The following is an 18,366-nucleotide window of genomic DNA, read 5'->3' as shown; positions in this document are numbered from 1 at the left end:
TGGAGCACCTCTCCAATAAGGAAAGGCTGACCCAACTATAAGTGAAGAGCAGGTTCCAGACAATGTGATGAAGCTGAATAGCCACCAGTCTGTGGGACCTGATGACATGCATCCCAGGGTCCTGAGGGAACTGGCTGATGTTGTTGCCAAGTCACTCTCCACCATATTTGAAAAGTCATGTGAAGTCCCTGGTGACACAGGAAGGACATGGAATGAGTCCAGAGGAGGGCCATGAAGACGATCAGAGGCATGGAGCACCTCTCCAATAAGGAAAGGCTGAGGGGTGGTTCAGTCTGGAGAAGAGAAGGTTTTGGGGAGACCTAACTGAGGTTTTCCAGGCCCTGAAGGGGGCTTATAAAAAGGGGAGGAACTTTATGTATGGGCAGATAGCGACAGGACAAGGGTCAATGATTTTAAACTGAAAGAGAGCAGGTTTAGATTAGATAGATGTTGGGAAGAAATTCCTTCCTGTGAGGGTGGTGAGGCACTGGCACAGGTTGCCCAGAGAAGCTGTAGAGGTCCCATCCCTGGAAGTGTTCAAGGCCAGGCTGGATGGGGCTTTTGAGCAACCTGGTCTAGTGGAATGTGTTTTTGCCCATGGCAGAGGAGTTAGAGCTAGATGACCTTTAACGTCCCTTCTGTGTCTGCGAACTATGGCCAAGCTATGCCCTCCTTGAGAAGATTTGTTTTTCAGGATTTTTCTACAAAGCTAAAACATGAACTAATCTCATCACATGAAACTTTGAAAAACATTTGTCAAGGTTTGGGTTGTGTTGTCGCAAAGATTTAAATCATTTTTTTAACAAATCCTTTAAACCTGCTTTGCTAATATCCTCTTACTCTGTCGATGTAGAAGATACTGTATATTGCTCTGGGTTGCTGATCATTAACAATGCTGTAATCCACATTTGGGTTGGTATTTTGAAGTTCCCATGCAGAGAGAGAGGATGAAATGAAATTTTAAAGGTTCTGCAAATTTTTATTTGCTACCCTTGGCAATGTGCTTCTTGTAATTTTTAATGAGAATAGGAAATAATAGGAAATAATTAATATAATGTGGCAGAGAGAAGTATATCAAATTACGCTTACATTATGAAGATGGAAGTTTCTATTTGTTGCTACTCTGATTTGTTTACTTAACTACAATCAAATTATTTTTTGAAGGTTGAATGTATTTATTTATTTTTCCCCATTTATCAGTTCAGTAACAGAAACTTGTAAAGGATCAATTTATATATTTTTTTTGAGTGATGTAGGAATTATTTTATCTAAGGTTTTTTTGGGTTTGTATTTTTTGTTTGGTTTTGTTCCCCCCCCAAATGCTGCATATAGTATGGGACAGTGAGATATACTGTGCACTATTGGGTAATATTATTAGCCTGCAGTAAAAGAGAGTGGAATAACCACATTGTATATGGTGATATTGACATTAGCTCAGCTCTTCTCTCCAGAGGCTCCATTTCTGGTTTTCCATACAGTACCTAAGTATAAGGATTATACTGCACTTTCTTGGGGAATTTATGTTAGACTGCTCTGGGGAAAACAGTGTGTAACTATTAGAAGTAAGGGAAGGTATTTCTGCTGTCTCCTGCAGGATTCATTTATCAGTGCCTGAGCCAACTTTGCCAAATGGAATGGTCACCAGTGCCTCCCAGCCTGGAATGGTTGCAAAGAGCAGGTTCTGGGGAGCCTCACAGCTCCATCCCTAGCACTGCCTGTGATGGCTCCAGCAGGGCACTCTGCCAGCAGGGTGGGGGAACGTGCTTCATACAAACTAGGGGAGCCTTGGAAGGCAGGAGAAGGGTAATAGCAGGAGGAAGAATGATGATCACCACGTGGTTTGTGGGCTCCCTTTCCCAGTTGGTCTCAGTTTTTTTGTGTGAGATCACCACCACCACCTTCTCCTGGATATCCTCATTTTTATCTCTTTCAAAGTTTGGTCAGCCTCAGAGCCTTTAAGCAGCGCGGTTGCACTGCAGCTCCTGCAGGCCGTGTGGAGGCACGGCAGTCAGCAGCAGCCTGTCCTTGGCCTGCTGCTGCTCCCCAGAGGTGGCGAGGCAGCTGGGAACCCCTCCCCAGGGCATCCCCCTCCCCCCGGACCCTGCGGGGTCACCGCTCAGCAGCTGAGGCTTTCGGCCCAGCACCACCCGGTGCTGCACTGTGCTTCCCAGCCTCGGTGTGAGGGCAGATGTTGGCAATAGGCTGTGCTGACCCACGTGGCTCTGCCCAGGAGCCTCGCAGGGCTGGAGCTGCAGCAGTACTTCTCACCTGATGACAGGCCATGTCCTACCCGTCTTCCTTATGTGACCTTGGATTCTTACTAGCTGTGCTTGCCTTCTTATAACCATTTTGAAGTACAGAAGTTAATCAAACTAACCTCCAAATGCTTTTATTCTAGATAAACCCATACAAACACCAACATGTATTTGTCATTTGCATTTTTTAAACCATTCATTTTAAACAACAGGTTAACTTCTGTACAACAGGAATTACTTTACACATTAGTAAGATTTGACTTCAAACTAGATGACTGCAAAATAATGCTCTGTAAGCTAGTGTTAGAAAATATGCTGTTTGCCATAGCAGTTTGCCTGTAAACATGTGAAAGGAAGTTCAAGAGAAGTTTGCCTTCGTGTCAGAGAGTGATTAGAACTGTTGGGTTGCCATAATACAGCTTTAGTCAGAGGTGGTTCTTTTTGTCCGTGTAACAGTAATGGCAAATTGCAGATACAGACGGTGTGCCAATGTTTTTTGTGCTGACCCAAACCTACCAAAAGAGCCACAATCACTTCATTATACTTCACATCACTTCGTGAGATCCACTTGATGGGTTACAAAGTCCCAGCATGACTTAAAAATGGTTTACTAACAGAGTGACGCTGTTTAGGAGGCTTGAATAAAAGGCAATAATCCTATTCCAGGCTGTAGGCTAAAACTACAGGGCCTGCTTCAACACATACTTAATCTCTAGAAATCATTAAAGCTATTGTAGCAAACAAGCAGTAGTACAAATACAGAATAGGACTGATTTTCATTTCCTCATCAATATAAACACATATAGTGAAGTTCACAGGATCAGACCCACGCAAACAGATTATATTTTACAGCTTTTTAAGCAGAAATGTTGGATTTGTTTTTTTCTGCCTGTACAGAAGATTACTGTTGAACAAAACTATCACAGTTCATTTGAATGCACTGCCAGCAAACACCTGAAGTGGAACGGAACTGTCTAACTGGAAAGAGTAATCTGCTCATGCCTCTCCTTCAATATTAATTACTGTGCTTTTTTTATTTATTTGATGCTGATTTAAAATGTTAGATTAAGAATGATAAAAATTAAGCCCTTACATACAGGTATTCCACGCTTAAGTGCTACTCAAGCCACAGTCCACTCCTTTAGGACAGAGGGCAAGACAGATTAGGGTTGGGTGTATTTTTCCCAATTAAAATTGAACTTATCAAAATACATTGTGCTAGGCAGAGAACTGCTGAAAATACTGCAACATTGTAGTGCAGTTTCCTGAACAAAGCCATACATTCCATCAAGTATAAAGTGTAAACTTAATACCAAGTGTAAGACTTGAATTAAAAAAAAAAACACAACAAAGCCATCACAGTATGGGTTGATTGGTGGCTGCCCTCTCTGGTATGCAAGAGGTACAACTTGTGCAATCACATAATAGGGAGGGGCAGACCAGTAGGCAACTGGTTTTTGTTTTTCCCATGTTACCAGGTGGCCTTGCTTCTGCCATAGCGTGGGTAGCGCGTGCGGGCGCTGGCCAGCCCTGTGCCTGGGACTATGGTGGCCTTTGTGACCAAGCCAGGCGGCTTCAGCACTGCTGTCCTGCAGCTGAGGGCTCCTCCAAAGCAGCAGCACACTGCAGTAAGCATTAGAGCACTCTGCTCCCTGAGAGCCCTGCACAGCCACCTCTGGCTGCTCACAGCCCCAGCACCGCTTTCTATACCACCCTTGGGCCGTCTGTGCCGTTCACAGCCTGTGGCACCTTTCCCACTGCCAAGGCAGGTGACAGCTCTTCCCTCTCCTGTGGGCCACTGCTATGGCACTCACCTCCAGTGGTGGATCCCTCCAGAAACTTACAGAATTGTAGCTCCATCTTAACTCCAGCCACCAATGCCAAACCTAAGGGCATGCAGTAGCCTTAGTAGGTGCCTCCTGGGACCAAAGCGGAGTCTGTGGCGACGAAGCATTTCAGCTCTATAGTGGAGCACAGGACTGTGCTGGTGTGGTAGCAGAGCCAGAGCCATGGCTGCTCCTCCGTGGCTTTGCTCAGTAGCCACTGCACCAGCCTCATCTCAGCAGCACAATCATCCACCTGCTTTCCAGCTGGGCTGACTGGAGCCACCAATGCAAATGTAATGGACACCTTCCTTTAAAAAGGCCAAGCTCCAAAACCCCCCAGCCAGACTAAGGCAGACAGTTACCCCCTCCCCACCCCAACCCCAGCTAGCACATTTGTATCAGTTTCTCATACACAGTCAGAGATTACACCAGCCCTCCTGTTCTTACATATTATTAAACTAACCTTCTTTGACAAAGCCTTTGTGGGGACAACCTGAAAAAACCCACGTTTGCTTTAGCTATGTGAGGCCCTTGTACGCAGATGGCAAACCTGGCCAGGACTGTTGGCACTGATGTGTACCCAAGTACAGGGGTATGCACCAAAGTGCAGCCATCATCAGCTGCTTAATCAAGCCTCAAGTTTTCTGATGCAGTGCAGTTTCACCTGTGAAGCTCCTCACAACTGTTTCACAGCTAACGGCAAGGTAGAAATGTAAACACAGACTGATGTGGGCCAAGTGCCTTTCTCCAAAGGCTTCCACCACCCCCACTCAGTGGCTGGCTTCACTCTGCACACGGGATTTCCAACCTAAGGAAGATAAGTCCTGCCATGTGGCATTTGGCCTTCAAACCTCACACCCACTTTTTCTGCTAAACACACTTATCCTAAGTGTCATTTTGGTGCCAGGGTTTTGTTGTTTTTTTGATGTGGTTTTTTTTCTGAACAGGACCAAGTGAACATTTGACTGGAAGGAAGGAAACTGCAGCTGACCCGTATTCTGAAGCTGGAGCTCACCCTCACAGTTTGCCAAGCTGCTGAAAGGATGTGGCAAAACATCAGCTTTCTCTCTTAAAAAAAAGAGCAAAGCAACTTGCAAGGTCACATGGGCAGCTCTGAACTTAGAGTGTGTTTTGTGCATCTCCTACGACCTTGTTTCCAAGTAAGCAGAAAGCTTACTTAGGCAGTATTTTTGGACTAATGGGTTATGTGTGTTCAAGTACCTAAAAATGCTGGCCCTGCCAACACTAGATTCACTTTCTCTTTCACATGCCCATGTTGGAACAGGTAACCCTGCCCGTACTTCATTCCCAAACACAGGTATTACTTGGAAATGGTCAAAGTGGAGAAGAGTGTCCAAATGTTTCAAACCCTGTACATATAGTCAGTCAAACAGTTTCGAGAGCAGTAGCGCTGATTTCAAATCCCCCACAGTGACGCTGTGAGTCAGTGCTCTGCTCAAAGCCATTTGCATTTTTTCTTTTCATCAAATAAGGCTTTTACGTGCTGGAGCTGTTTCTGGACTTCTTCAAACCCCCGTTCTCGCTCGAGTTTGCTGACAATCTGTTAACAATTAGCAAAAAAGAGAATAATTTTTTTAATGCTTACTTGACTTGCTGTTTTTAAAAGCCTGCTTTTCTGCATTCTAACAGCTACTGACAGAAGAATCCATCTGAATGCCTGCCTATGTGTAAACATTCGTTTCTGACTTTAACACTTTATTTTGGTAGTTTTCCTTTCAAGTCACTCTGATTACAGGATTTGCAACACTTCCACAAAAGAACGACAGAGCCAAGCGAAAAAACCAAAACAAATCCAACACATGCTTATCTCCCAAAGTGTGAGGCAAGGCCAGTGCTCCAGTTTTACCCTAGAGAAATTTGCAAATGATATTTTATTTCTCTTCCTCTGCCCTATAAACTGAGTGTAATAAACTGCCTCTCTTCCTCTAACCCACCCACTTGGCCCTGGCCCAGGTGATAGGAAGGAGCACTACTGCTGTCTGGAAACTGCTCGCAACTCTACACAGGGACTGAGGTCCCAGCAAACAATGAAGGAGGTTTAGGTCAAAAGCCAGAGGGGGAAAGGCAGAAGGAGGATTTCCTTCTAAGGGTCAGTTTAGCCAGTACTAGCTTCAATAAGGCAAAAATGGGCACTAAGACTACAAAGCACACTGAATTCTCCTGTATCAACAATTTAAATTAGCTTAATAAAGTGTGACGCCATTCTGAGTATCAGCCCAAGCTTCTTTTAAGAGGCAAAGATGCTGAACCCAGATAGCTTGAGATGTTAGAGATCAGAAGTGGTAAGCTAGCTAACAGGTGACTGAGAGCTGGATGATTACAGCAAGTGCTGATGCTGTGCTGCTGGGGATGAGAGAGAGAAAGGCCTGGTTGCTGGGAGACCCAGACAACCTGCTGGAAGCGGGAAGGAGGCCTGCAGGCAACACGCCCCAGCTGGCTCTTATCTGAGTCCCTGCACAGGCACATGAAGCCTCTGTTAAGGATGCTGAGCAAAATGGAGTGGAGAATCCTATCATGCAAAGCGAAGGGCAGCGATTTTCTTAGAAAGCAGCTTAAAGGTAGCCTGCGACTTAGTGCTTTCGGCTGAAAAAGATTTCTTTTGTTAGTAATGGCAGGGACTGGAAGCTATAGCTTCTTCCCTTTAAGAGAAAGGCTATTAGAGCAGAGCATTAAGAGGGCTATGATGTGAGAGGAGCAGACACCTCTTGCTGTAAGGCTGAGTGTGCTCTGCTGAGGTGTTTGTAGTGACTGTTAAATTGAGATCCCTGGTGCTACAGTCTACTCTGATTTCTGAATCTCCAGGGAAATGGAGCGCGTGCACAGGAGTTGTGACAGGCATTTGCAGAGACTCTGCAAACACAGTAAAACAAGAAGCCCAGACTATATAGGAACTTCCTCAAAACTGCAGGGAGAATTTTATTGCTACTGTCTCTGTGAAACAGAGCAGTGGTGGTAGAGGTGCATTTACACACCTCTGGCCTGCGACCCCCTCGAGGGGAGGGGGCTGCACTGCTCCTGCTCCACACGGCTCAGTGGGGGGAGCAGCTGTGGCTGCATTATGGAGGGGCTCTCTGGAGTGGCCCCAGTAGGTCACACATCAGGCCAGCACTTGGTTACTTAGTCAAGCCACACGTTCAAGCCTGAGGTGACAAGTTACTGTTAAAGGGTTAAGCAGGAATAGCAGAGGTGCTTACCTCATCATAGTATTTCACTATGTATTTGTAGATTTCAATCAAGGCCACTTTCTCATTAAATTCATTTTCATGTTTCTAAAACAGAAAACAGACCCAGTCAGGTAATTCTCCTTTTTAAAATATCTTTCCACGAAAGCAAATGAAGTTGCTGCTTCTCAACCATACCTTAGATTCCTGAGTTAGAAATTCTTCAACCTCTGCAGTGGTCAGTGGAGGCAGATCCCTGATGGCTTTGTAGTATGCTTTCACCTCCTTCTTGTAGAGTGGAATGTCCTTAGCGTAGAGAAGTTTATTTGTTGGTGCTTCCTTAAAAGAAAAAATTTGAAGCCTTGTCACTTTTCACAGCACAGATTTCCTAAAGTTCCACCTCCACACAGTTAATTGCATCTAATTGTGTCTGTGTGACTCATTTTTCTTCACGGTGGTTATATCCAAGGAACCAAGATTATGAAACAAAAATGAAAAACAGGCGTAGGACCCCAGTAATAGTGTATTTTATTTCATGACAGTTGCCATATAATTATTTTTATTGGCATCAGGAGTGGTGACCATTTGTCCCTCAGACATGTTTTTCTTTCTCACTTCCTCCTTATGGCTCTCTAGACCTGAGAGACTGTGAAAGCTGCACCACAGGGCCCGAGGCCGATGCCCTGTTTACATACAGGATTCAGCAGTACTGCTGAAAAACAAAGCAGGATTTTTTTTTCCACTCCAGGACTTCAATAACCCAGGTCAGCACTGACCTACCCGGCGGCTTTAGGCTCATTCAAGGAAGTAAGTGCTGATGTTTGTGGAGCCAAAGCCTCACCTGGAAAACACGTTTTCAGAATGTAAAAGTGGGGGGTGGTAGTTTCCTGTCACTGCTCTCGTTTAAATTCTGGGGAATAAATGACACAGCCATGTGATATCTTGTGACTACTGTTTCCACTGTGTGATGAAATGATTTACATGTTTGTTTTCTAAATGGCTAAAGGATGGTTTAAGATAAAAGGCTAAAAATCCTGAAAGTAAATACATTTCAGTACTAAAAGGCCACAAGTTGTTTACTGCATTGCAAACCTTTATCAGGTTTCACCATCACTTTTCAAGTGGCTAATGGGAGCTGTTACATCAACAGTACTTCACAATGTATGTTAAGCACAGAAACATAACAACCATGCTCATTTGCAGTTTTTCCGTCAAGGAAGTGATGTGATTAGTTTTAATGTATGATACTTCACTCCTAAAACAAGATAAATAAGCACATTATTTGCTATTTACCTTTAACAGATGAATAGTTGGATAAGATCACATAGGAAATTAGCCCATTTTTATAAAAAATATTTTAGGCTCAGAAAGTCTCTAATCTGTTTTTCTTGGTAGTATGAGCCTGAACAAATGCTTCCTGCTTTGGTCCAAAGAAAAGGAAAATAGCCTGGGGAAAAATGACGTATTTCTGATCCCTGGAGTTCCAGACACTGTACTAAAGAGTTTTTGAGTGCAAGATTTCTGGACTTGCTCCTCCAGCAAATAATTGTGCATATAAAAACTAACGCATGTGAAAGAAACTGTTTCAAACTTTAGAGCTCTTTCAAGTATTCTTACAGCTTCCAGTAGCTTACTGTGTGTGTTTTCCGCACATTGATGTTTGGCAGACAAAATTTGGACTATTTATCAAATTATCAAATAATGTTAACACGTTTAAGACCTTTGTTTAAAAATTCTTTAAAAATGTATTAAAATCTTACAATTTCCACCCTCTTCCTCATATTCTATAAACACACTGTGCAGAAATGAACTGCAGAGAAGACAAGCAGCAGTTAACTATATATATGGTGTTCCTGTAGATGTATCTGTAGGTGTATCTGTATTCTTCAAAGTCTCAGGAGACTGGACAACAAGGCATAGAAACTCAACTTAATCAGGCCACTGAGAGTTTTGCCTTCAATGGCAGCAGATCCAGGACTTCACCATCTAAATCATTTTACAGTTGCAAAAGACAGTGGTTGAGAAGTTAGAAGAAGACTAACTTCTTCTAACTTCTCCCTTCTTCTAAGGGAGAGCAGCATTACCTTCCCCAGTGTCTGTTCTGCTAGAGAAAAGGCATCCATGAAAGCTTGTGCGATTACAGACAAACAACCATCTATATGTGAAGTCTTCTTAATATCAAAGACAAATTGGGGATTCTTCAGGATGTTCACCCAGAAGCGAAGAGGAAGACTAGACAGAGAAAAGAACAGCATCTTTAAAATTAACTGCTCAGCTAGCACAACTGCTTGAAAACAGTACTTTAATTGCACTGCACTCAGGGAAAAAGCACATCTCTGGGCTGCTTATTCATGTTCAAAAAGGGGTCAGGGAACACAGGCTATGGAGCTAACACATCAGTCAGGCACCCATCTTCAAATAATGCTCCCAGCATGTGGCTACTTCTTTCTGAGTGTGAAGCTGGTATGTGGACTCACAGCCCTGGTTTGTTTGTGTTGGTATCAAAGCAACACCACAAAGCCAAACCACATCTTACACCCACATACCAAAGTCTTATTCTTCTGACCACAGGTGACCCACTCCATCTTGGCAGCTACATTTTCAGAAAGTACCCAGGCCTCTGCACATATCCATGGGCATACCTGTTGGTCTTCCATATGTGGACCACGTCGGGGTCAGTAATTTTTTTGCTCTCCGCCTGGGCATCCAGAAAGTCAAAAAAGTACTTGATGGCAACAGGTGCTTTATTGTTGGGTAAACTCCAAATGCTCCTGAAGAGCTTTTCAACAACTGAATGAATTGCAACCTGAAAAGTAACAAAAAGAATATTTTATTATTATAACACAAGAAAATAACAGGATATTTTATCTCAGAGGGCTGAGCATACCCCAAAACAACCACACACAGAAACTATAATATGCTTGCGGCAAATACCAAGGCCATACGTTACCAGCAAACAAGAGAGTCAGTAACAAAAATGAAACCACAATACACCACAAGGAGCTGCTTTCAAATGTCACACATCTTATCACTCTGCCGACAGGAGAACTGTGGTGAACTCTGTGATAAATCATAGGTGGAAGGAATCACTTGGTCCAGCAAAGACAACATGAACTCCTGGGATACTGTTAGCACTTTTGCTAAAGGCATTTGGAACTTGTGACTGGAAATAAGAGGGAGGTGAGGAAAAGCAGTTTAACCACTCTCCTAGGGCACTGGTCTTCACAGTGCCATCTGTGACACATGCTGAACACATGTGCTCATCAACACTTCACAGCCGAGCGGCTTTGCCACTTGGTCTAATTCTAGGATAACAGCTTTGGGTGGTATGTGAAGACACTAATATTAGAAAGAACTGAGAACTGGGTATTTCTGATACAGAAGTGAAGCTATTTGGCTCACAAAAGCAAGGGCTTGGTTGCTGATGGACTCACTGACATTGCAGAGCATTCACAAGTAGAGGCAAACAAAGCAAAACACTGTTCTGTGCTGTTTTTATTCACATCTGTTCTGAAGCTCAGTTCAGCCCAATATTCTCTGAACAAGGAGGATTTAAGCATATTCCATGGCCTTGATACACTACTGGCCAGTTCATTTCACATGGTAAACTCTGCAGTTGTGTCTGTGTGCTTGTATGGGTGAGAGGGAGAGGGATGCAATGCAATTTCCTTTAGTGCGCAGTGTATCGTGGGGGGAATGTCACAGCACTGTTGTTCAGAGCAGTGTCCTACTTTGGAGAAGGAGATGATTAATTTAAAGCCCTTTAGAAGGACTGTTTCTTAAGGGCCTGATCTTTTCTTCTGTACTTCAGCAATTCCTGAGAGCTCATGTTAGTTTTCACAGCTAATGAGAAATGACCAGTCTTCTTTCTCACTTTGGGTAGTGTCCCAAATTACTTCAGATGCTATCCACAACCTAATTAAATAATGATTGATTGATAGATTTTTAAATGCAAGAAGGCTATAATTGCCATCCCTTCAGGCCTCTTGTATTGCACAGCTCTCAGTGTTGTGCACTGATTAGTATTTTAAGTAATATGCTGTTGCAAAGAGTTTTAGAACCTTTTTGAGTAAGTCAGAAACAAGATGACGTTACTGGAGGGAGTAAAGCAGGGCTTATTCTTCAGGAATGCACATCGTATAAATTAGGTAATTGTATTATAAATCCTAAAGGCCTTCCTTTTAAAACTAATCTAGTTATTTTGGATGCCTAATTTGAGACCCTAACAGATTATTTCATTTTGTGGGCAGTATTTTGTGCCACTCAGACTTCAGAAGTTCTCTCTAAGCTGGGCAAACTCTAGAGGAGAGTGGGGAGATTGTTGACTCAAGCCTGTGTCTCCAGGGGATCATTCTCACTCTGTGGGACTCAGTGGTAAAATTCACTTTCCATAAGCACAATAACTACCTTTATCCTTCAACCTGAGAAAAAAGGTTGTGCTTACTGAGGAGACAGAGAGCGCAAGTAATAGACAATTTTAGAACTCTATCATCAGAAAACCTGAAATATGTCTTTGCAAATGGTCATAATCCATAGTTAGCACAGTGATCTTTATATGCTACCTTGTCATTTAACATTTGATACACATGCAGGAAGTCTGCACAATCTCTGCTTTAATTTGTATTTGTGTTCTGCCAAACTAGCGAAGCCAAACATCAGCCCTCCCCCAAAATAAAGCCTCTACTGTTTACCTTGGTTGACAGAAGCTTTGTGAGATACATTTCTTTCACTTTGAATTTTTGCTTTCCTTTGTGACCTGCTCCCTTCACATCTTTGTTTGCTTCCGAGTCTGGTAAAATCTGTCATGAAGAGATTAGAGAGATTACACAGATACAAATACAGCTTAGTATTAAATCTACCACTTAGCAGTATAATGACTGAACTCACCAAATGACAGTGTTCATCTGAGTAGTCCACATCTAAAGAACAGAAAGCAAACAGGCATTAATGAAACACACAGCCACAAGCTTGTGAGTTCTGCTGGGCTCTGGGCAGGGTGTGTGCCAGGATGCTAAGCAAGCAGGCATCATCCTTTCCTGCCTGCAGTGTGGGAGAAGCCTCTGAGAAAAGCTTAGGTCCTATGCACTTCCCCGGTGCCAACCTGTAGCTTGGACCACTGCAAGCTAGGGCATCATCATCTGCTGCTGGGGTAAGCTGGCAGCAATCATAGCTCCTCTGAAAGGAGGACAACAGAGAGCAAATGCGATGATTTGCATTGGTTTGATCTCTAAGAGTGCTCAGTGCAGGTGAGTTGAGGTCAGGCTTGAACACAATGGCTGAGAACAGACAATCCTGTTCTTGCTGAGGGAGAGAACAATGCCATCACAGGGAGATGCATACGCCCCTCCTAACTTTGATGGTGAGGTAAAACATGTTAGGAGTGAGTTTCTTCCCGGGGGTTACAGAAAGTTCTCCTTTCCTGAGCCACTAGCTGGGTGAGAGCAACCTGTCTCACAGGGGTAGGTGAGATGAACTGACCCACTGCAAACACCCTTTAACTCCTGATATGCTGTAGAGACAGCAAAGCCAAAGCTTTCAGAAACACAGTCAAGACAATAAGGAAAATTAGCGAACAGTGGGGTTTTTGTTATGCCTGTTGCTGGATAGTGCACCACTATGTCTGTGATGCACAGTTCTGGGCACAAGAGAGAGGCACGTTCCTTGTGTTGGTTTCAACAGTCAGCACTTTGTGTCACCCAGGCTTCCCTGTCTCACTTTCCTGCCTATGAGTCTGTTTCTCTAAGTATCTATAGAATCTGCTGAGGACTGTAAGTCCTTCTTCTTTCCTTTGCCTCCTTTCCTACTTCTAGGCCCACTGCACCTGCCAGATGCACAGAGCAAGGGTAACATGGCTCTTCTTGTGGCTCAACTATATCAAAGTACCTATTTTTCCACCCTCCTGTTGACCAAGATACAACCTGTCACAGCTCAGCTCTCTGCATTCCTAGCCATTCTCCACAAAAGCTTAAATAGTTTGCAGTTCCTTTTTACCTGATCGGATATTTGCCTTCTTTTTAAAGACTTTAATGGTTGCTCCATTTGAAATCTGAAAACAAAAACAAACACATCATGCTGAAACAAAAGTTTCTAGAATTCACAAAACCCTGTTTCATTTCCCCTGTCCTTCAGTCCCCGGCAGCACAGGAGCGTTCCTGCCTCCTTGGTTTTCACCACGGTGTGTACAGCTTTCAGCACACAGCCAGGACTGGGCTTGCAGCAGGGGCAGTAGCTGCAGTTTGTCAGCCTTACCAGCAAGCTGGGAAGACACCTATTCTTGCAATGAACCAGCCTTGAAGACCTTTTCTGTTCTTTGATTTTTCTGGATCAGACCATATTCAAACATTTTCCTTTTCATGTCCTGCTTTGTGCTGCGTCTTCCACCCATCTTCCTACAGATGACTCAGGTTAAATTCTCTGCCTCCAGTGCAATAGGATCTTATGGGAAGGTGAGACAGGGAGGTGCACACAAGGATGGACCCCTTTCTTTCAGCTCAGTCCGTTCCCCCCATGTCCTATGGAGGGTCCATGTTGAGGGTCTAGCCTGGTGCTCCCAAGAACTATTTTCAAACTAAGCAAAATATTTGCACACCATAAGATCAAGATTGTATCCAGCCACCTTGGGATTTCTAGGAAAAATCTACCCTCTCCTTCCCTGAATTTATAGTGCTGCCAGGATGGTAAGTATTATCTTTAAAACAAACTGGCAAGTCTTGCTTTTATTGTCAAAGAGTAACTAAAAAACTGTTCCCACTGAGAACTACACCACTGCTCTGCTGTCAAATGTTGAGTCTTGCCAAGTGCTAGTGTAGTTGCCTCTATAATTACAAAAACAACTGGCCAGTTCTAGGAAGGGATCCCTGCCAAAATAATTGAAGTGTTTTTTAAACCTTGGCAGCCAGCCTGGTGTGAGAAACCAGTTTTAACATTAAGATACTCTATCAAAAGCTGTGTCTTGTGCCAAAAAAATCTGCACTTACATTTGCTCCTGGAAAGTAAATGCAATCTATTTTATAAGTATGATTTTTTTGCAGGGATTCCATTTATCATACAGCATTTCAGAATTCTTTCAGATAACACAAAGCACTTTAAAACCACACTACAAGTGGGAATTTACAGAGTCCTCCTACTTGGCACTGGAGATGGGTAAACAGGCACAAAGATACCCAGCAGCTTACCCCCTCCCAGAGAGGCGTGGGCAGTATGCTGCCTCCATTCCCTCTCCAAGAAGTAGGAGAGCAGCTCAGTGCTGAAGTGAGCTGGCTTCTGTCCTGAGGGAAATGGGCAGAGCTCAGAGGGAGAAGCATGCTCCTCTCCAACAACCAGTGGTGTTGCTGCAGTGCAGCCATGACCAAAGCTCCAACTTTAGGTTTTATTTTGGGGACAAATGATGCTTTTAGCACTGACTGGACTGTGCTTTCCCTTCTGTATCATTACTGCAGCAGCCATAGTCCCTGCTTCTTTCAGTGTGATCCAATTTTTAAAAAAAAGCCCAAAGAAAAAAAACACCCTTCTTTTTGTGTCCTGCTGTCTAAATCACTTTTCATGGTGGGCTGCTCCCATGGACACCTCCAAACATCTTTGCTTTGTCAGGTGCTTTACTGAGGGGGACAAACAGGGAGAGGGGAGATCTCTTCACATACACACAACTTGGAGTACAGTTACTTTGCCAAACAGAATATGTAGTAGTGTGGCTCTATGCCTCTTCCTTGTTCTTCAGGCCTCCTGTCCTCTTGCCAGTGAGCTCCCTGTATGACACATTCAGATTGGCTCTCTGGGGCTCTACCTGCTCCTGAAACATGTGATGCTGCTACAGGTTGAGAAATTTGAGATCTGTGAGTGGACAGCAGATCTGAAAGTGATTGTCTAGCACTCTTTTTGTGTGGAGAATAAGATGTTGAGATAATCAGCAACTTTCTTGTCATGGCTTGTGGTTATTCTCATGCACAATAGTGCAGACCTCATAAATAATCACATCAATAACTCTACTAGGAGCCAAAAAATAGGGCAAAAGGAGCACACAGGTCAGAGAGATGTGAAAGTCTAATAGTACAGTGGATCTTTTTCTCTTCACAAACATCATATAAAAATGCATACATCCCCTTCTTGCATATTTTAAAAGTAAGTGTAGAAACTATGTCTGCTTTTTCAGGAATGACTGGTGACTCTGGGACCTTCTCAACACAGCACTCATGCTCCAGTATCTTAAAAAGATTTGACAGTACTTCCCAGTTTTAAATATCTGGTTGCTTTTTAAGGCTAGAAAACAAAAAGTAAAATTCAGGCTTGCCACAAAACTCCAGGCACCGTTGAAATGTAAGCTGAAATTTCTCAGACAATGTTACTGCCATCACACTGTGCATGCAATGTTCCTGTTTCTTGCTAACTAGATACCTTTACGTTCCTTTTTGCATCAATATGCATCCAAGAAAATAAATTAGATATGCTAATGGCTAATACTTGCCACTAAGCCACTACCTAAAATGCCACTGAGCTTCTGTCTAAAACGTGCATTCCTTTGTCAGTGTCGGAAACAGTGAACTAGAATATCTGTCAGAGATACCCAGCACAATTTCCATAAGGCAGCTGCAAAGCTATTATTAGTCTAGTTACAGCTTTGCAAAAACAACTGAGCTTCCAGCCTAACTTGCATCTGCCTGCAGAAACCTCAGACAAAAACAAGGGCTGGGACAAAGATACCCAGGGATGACAGTGACCAACGGAGCAGACTCGTTTGCCACGAGGTATGGCACCTATGAGCCACAGGAGCTCAGGAAGTGCAAAGGCTGCTGGGTACAATCAGGGAACACTTGCAATAGCTGCCTCTGGTAAAAAGAACAGTTCCTGTCACATGAGACAGAAGTTTAGACATCTAATCAGATTCAAACCTACGCTGACCTTTGCTGAATAGACTCAAACTGCAACACTACAATGTCCTAATTTGTACAAGATCTTTACAAGTGGCATGGAGTGGAGGAGGTCATATGTCAATCTATTGCCAAGGTTCAAGACAACCACGAGAAAAGCTGTATTTAAGCCACTGGATGGTGACTCAGGACATCTGGGTTCACTGCTGCCTCCCAGGGAGGTAAGGAGAGCAACAGACACCTACAGAAATCTGTAAAGCAACTCCAAATGAGTTTGCTTCAGATCTAAATAGCCTTGTGCTCTGTCTAGGCTACAAAGTCCTGCTAGGAGTAATTGTTTCTCTGTGGATGGCACTGTATTTGCTAATGCAGAGAGCAACATGTTCCAGGCTGGCTCAGGTTCCTCCGCACCATACTGCATTGCATGGCACAGACCGACATCAGCGAAACTGCTAAATAAATAAAAACTGGTTATCATGTTAAGAGCCAGACCTTCACATTCAACAATGAGGCACAAGGAAAGCTCTCTAAAAGCACTCAGCATGCTAACCTCATTTCCAAAATCTATCTGTAAGCATCAAAATGTGAACTTCCATATCACCTGAGGCCCAGCCATCTGTTGCACATTCTACCCCAGCCTCTCACACTCTATTTTGACTGGTGTCACTGGAAACGTCTTAGAGAGGCAATGCTACTTGCGTGTTTTCACCAGCTGCAGCCTTGTGTGTTGTTGCAATGATGGACAGATTATTGCAGCATTGAAAATGATTGTTTTCCAGATACAATTGGAAGCAGAGAGGAAAACTTACAGTACAATTGGCAACAGCAGAAAGAAACAGAAAAAGAGGGAAGAAGACTAAGGAGATAAAGAAAAGAAAGAGTAACTCATCAGTCCTTTTTATTCTGATTCTCAATGAGATTTCACAAGTATCACTACTGCCTGTTCAGATAATCAAAATATGAGGTGGCATAAAGTAAATAATTGCTCATGGTGCAATAAAAACTCAACAACAGAGACTCAGAAAGACTCGAGACATGTTCATAGCTGGAAATCAGATGCTGTTTTAAGTGAAATGCTCAACAGAATTAATAGTTTACCTGGAACAATTGAACCAAGCAACCCTGCAACAAGCACACCTTTGAAAAGCAACAGAAAACATGACTCATTGGCAAGAACGTTGTGTCACACAATTCTTTCTTTCTGTTGGTGATGCTATCTCTTCAAGATTTTGATCAATCAAGATTAATATGTGTAGATTACATTTGAGAAGTGTGGAAAAACTGCTCCTCAACTCATTGGTATGGCTTCTGTGCTTACCTCGTAATGACCGACGGTATTTAGCTTCCTTATCCCATCCTCCATCACCTCTGAGGAACCATCAATATCTAACAATTCTCTTTGCTGCTCCTCAGACACAAGTTCTGCAGGATGACAACAACAGAAAAGAATTACATCCTGATGACATTCTCATTGTACAGATGTTTCTAAAGAAAAACAACACCTAATTGTTTTTGGACCAGTGGCTCCAAATTGAACTGTTTCTCCCTGTCCTTGTGCTAAGCAACATGAAAGTGGTTTTTCACTCCCACACTACTGATTCCTTTTCTGGGGTGACAGCCTGGGTGGCTTCCGTTACTGCAGGCTATTGGTGCTTCATTTTGTGCTAGTCAAGGCTGAGATTTTGAAGGTGCTTTAGCCTGATCTAGCTATTCCATTGCACAAACATGACCTGATGTTACGGCTACACTGGGACTAGAAGAAAGCTTCCACAAGCCACTTCTAAGAGACCATTAAAATGAGCTGTACAAGACTGACATAGTACTTCTGAAGGGTGGTCAGGCACTGGCGGTGGACATAGACATCAGATACAAAAGTAAATTATGAACACTTGCCAATAAAGAGTCTGAGAAGGTGAGGAAATATCAACCAGGGCACATGGGAAGTGGTAAGGTGGCAAGTATAGACTTTCATCTGAGCTTGGGCTTTGAAAACACAACAAGGAAAGGTCATTTGACTCATCTGCTGTAACGGCCTTATTTACTTCTGTAGATATTGTGGGTAACTTTGTGAGTCACATGCAAACTATTACATAAACCCAAACTGGCTATAAATAAACTATATTTGAAGGTTCTCCTGATCAAGGGAAATGTAGGCCTGTAGGAAGGAAGGAAGGGAGGTAGGAGGGATAGTAGATAGGGACTAAATTACTTGGTAATCACGACAAAATTTAACAACCAG

General features: G+C 43.3%; 1 protein-coding gene across 1 annotated transcript in view; it reads right to left on the bottom strand.

The window, feature by feature from the left end:
* Positions 1-5,482: 5,482 nt before the first annotated feature.
* PLXNC1 (plexin C1) overlaps positions 5,483-18,366 on the bottom strand; it is a gene marked incomplete at its 5' end in the record, with an annotated part of 66,265 nt that continues 53,381 nt past the window's right edge. Inside the window, 9 exons of the mRNA XM_009083884.1 lie at positions 5,483-5,642; positions 7,297-7,371; positions 7,462-7,602; positions 9,348-9,495; positions 9,906-10,069; positions 11,955-12,062; positions 12,151-12,182; positions 13,255-13,309; positions 17,446-17,549. Coding sequence (XP_009082132.1) covers positions 5,538-5,642; positions 7,297-7,371; positions 7,462-7,602; positions 9,348-9,495; positions 9,906-10,069; positions 11,955-12,062; positions 12,151-12,182; positions 13,255-13,309; positions 17,446-17,549 — 932 coding nt within the window. The remainder of the gene's footprint in view (positions 5,643-7,296; positions 7,372-7,461; positions 7,603-9,347; positions 9,496-9,905; positions 10,070-11,954; positions 12,063-12,150; positions 12,183-13,254; positions 13,310-17,445; positions 17,550-18,366) is intronic.

This window comes from Acanthisitta chloris, unplaced genomic scaffold (genome assembly GCF_000695815.1).
Source record: "Acanthisitta chloris isolate BGI_N310 unplaced genomic scaffold, ASM69581v1 scaffold7531, whole genome shotgun sequence".
Taxonomy (NCBI): domain Eukaryota; kingdom Metazoa; phylum Chordata; class Aves; order Passeriformes; family Acanthisittidae; genus Acanthisitta; species Acanthisitta chloris.
The sequence above is the reverse complement of the archived record's forward strand: the minus strand, read 5'-3'. Positions and strand labels throughout refer to the sequence as shown.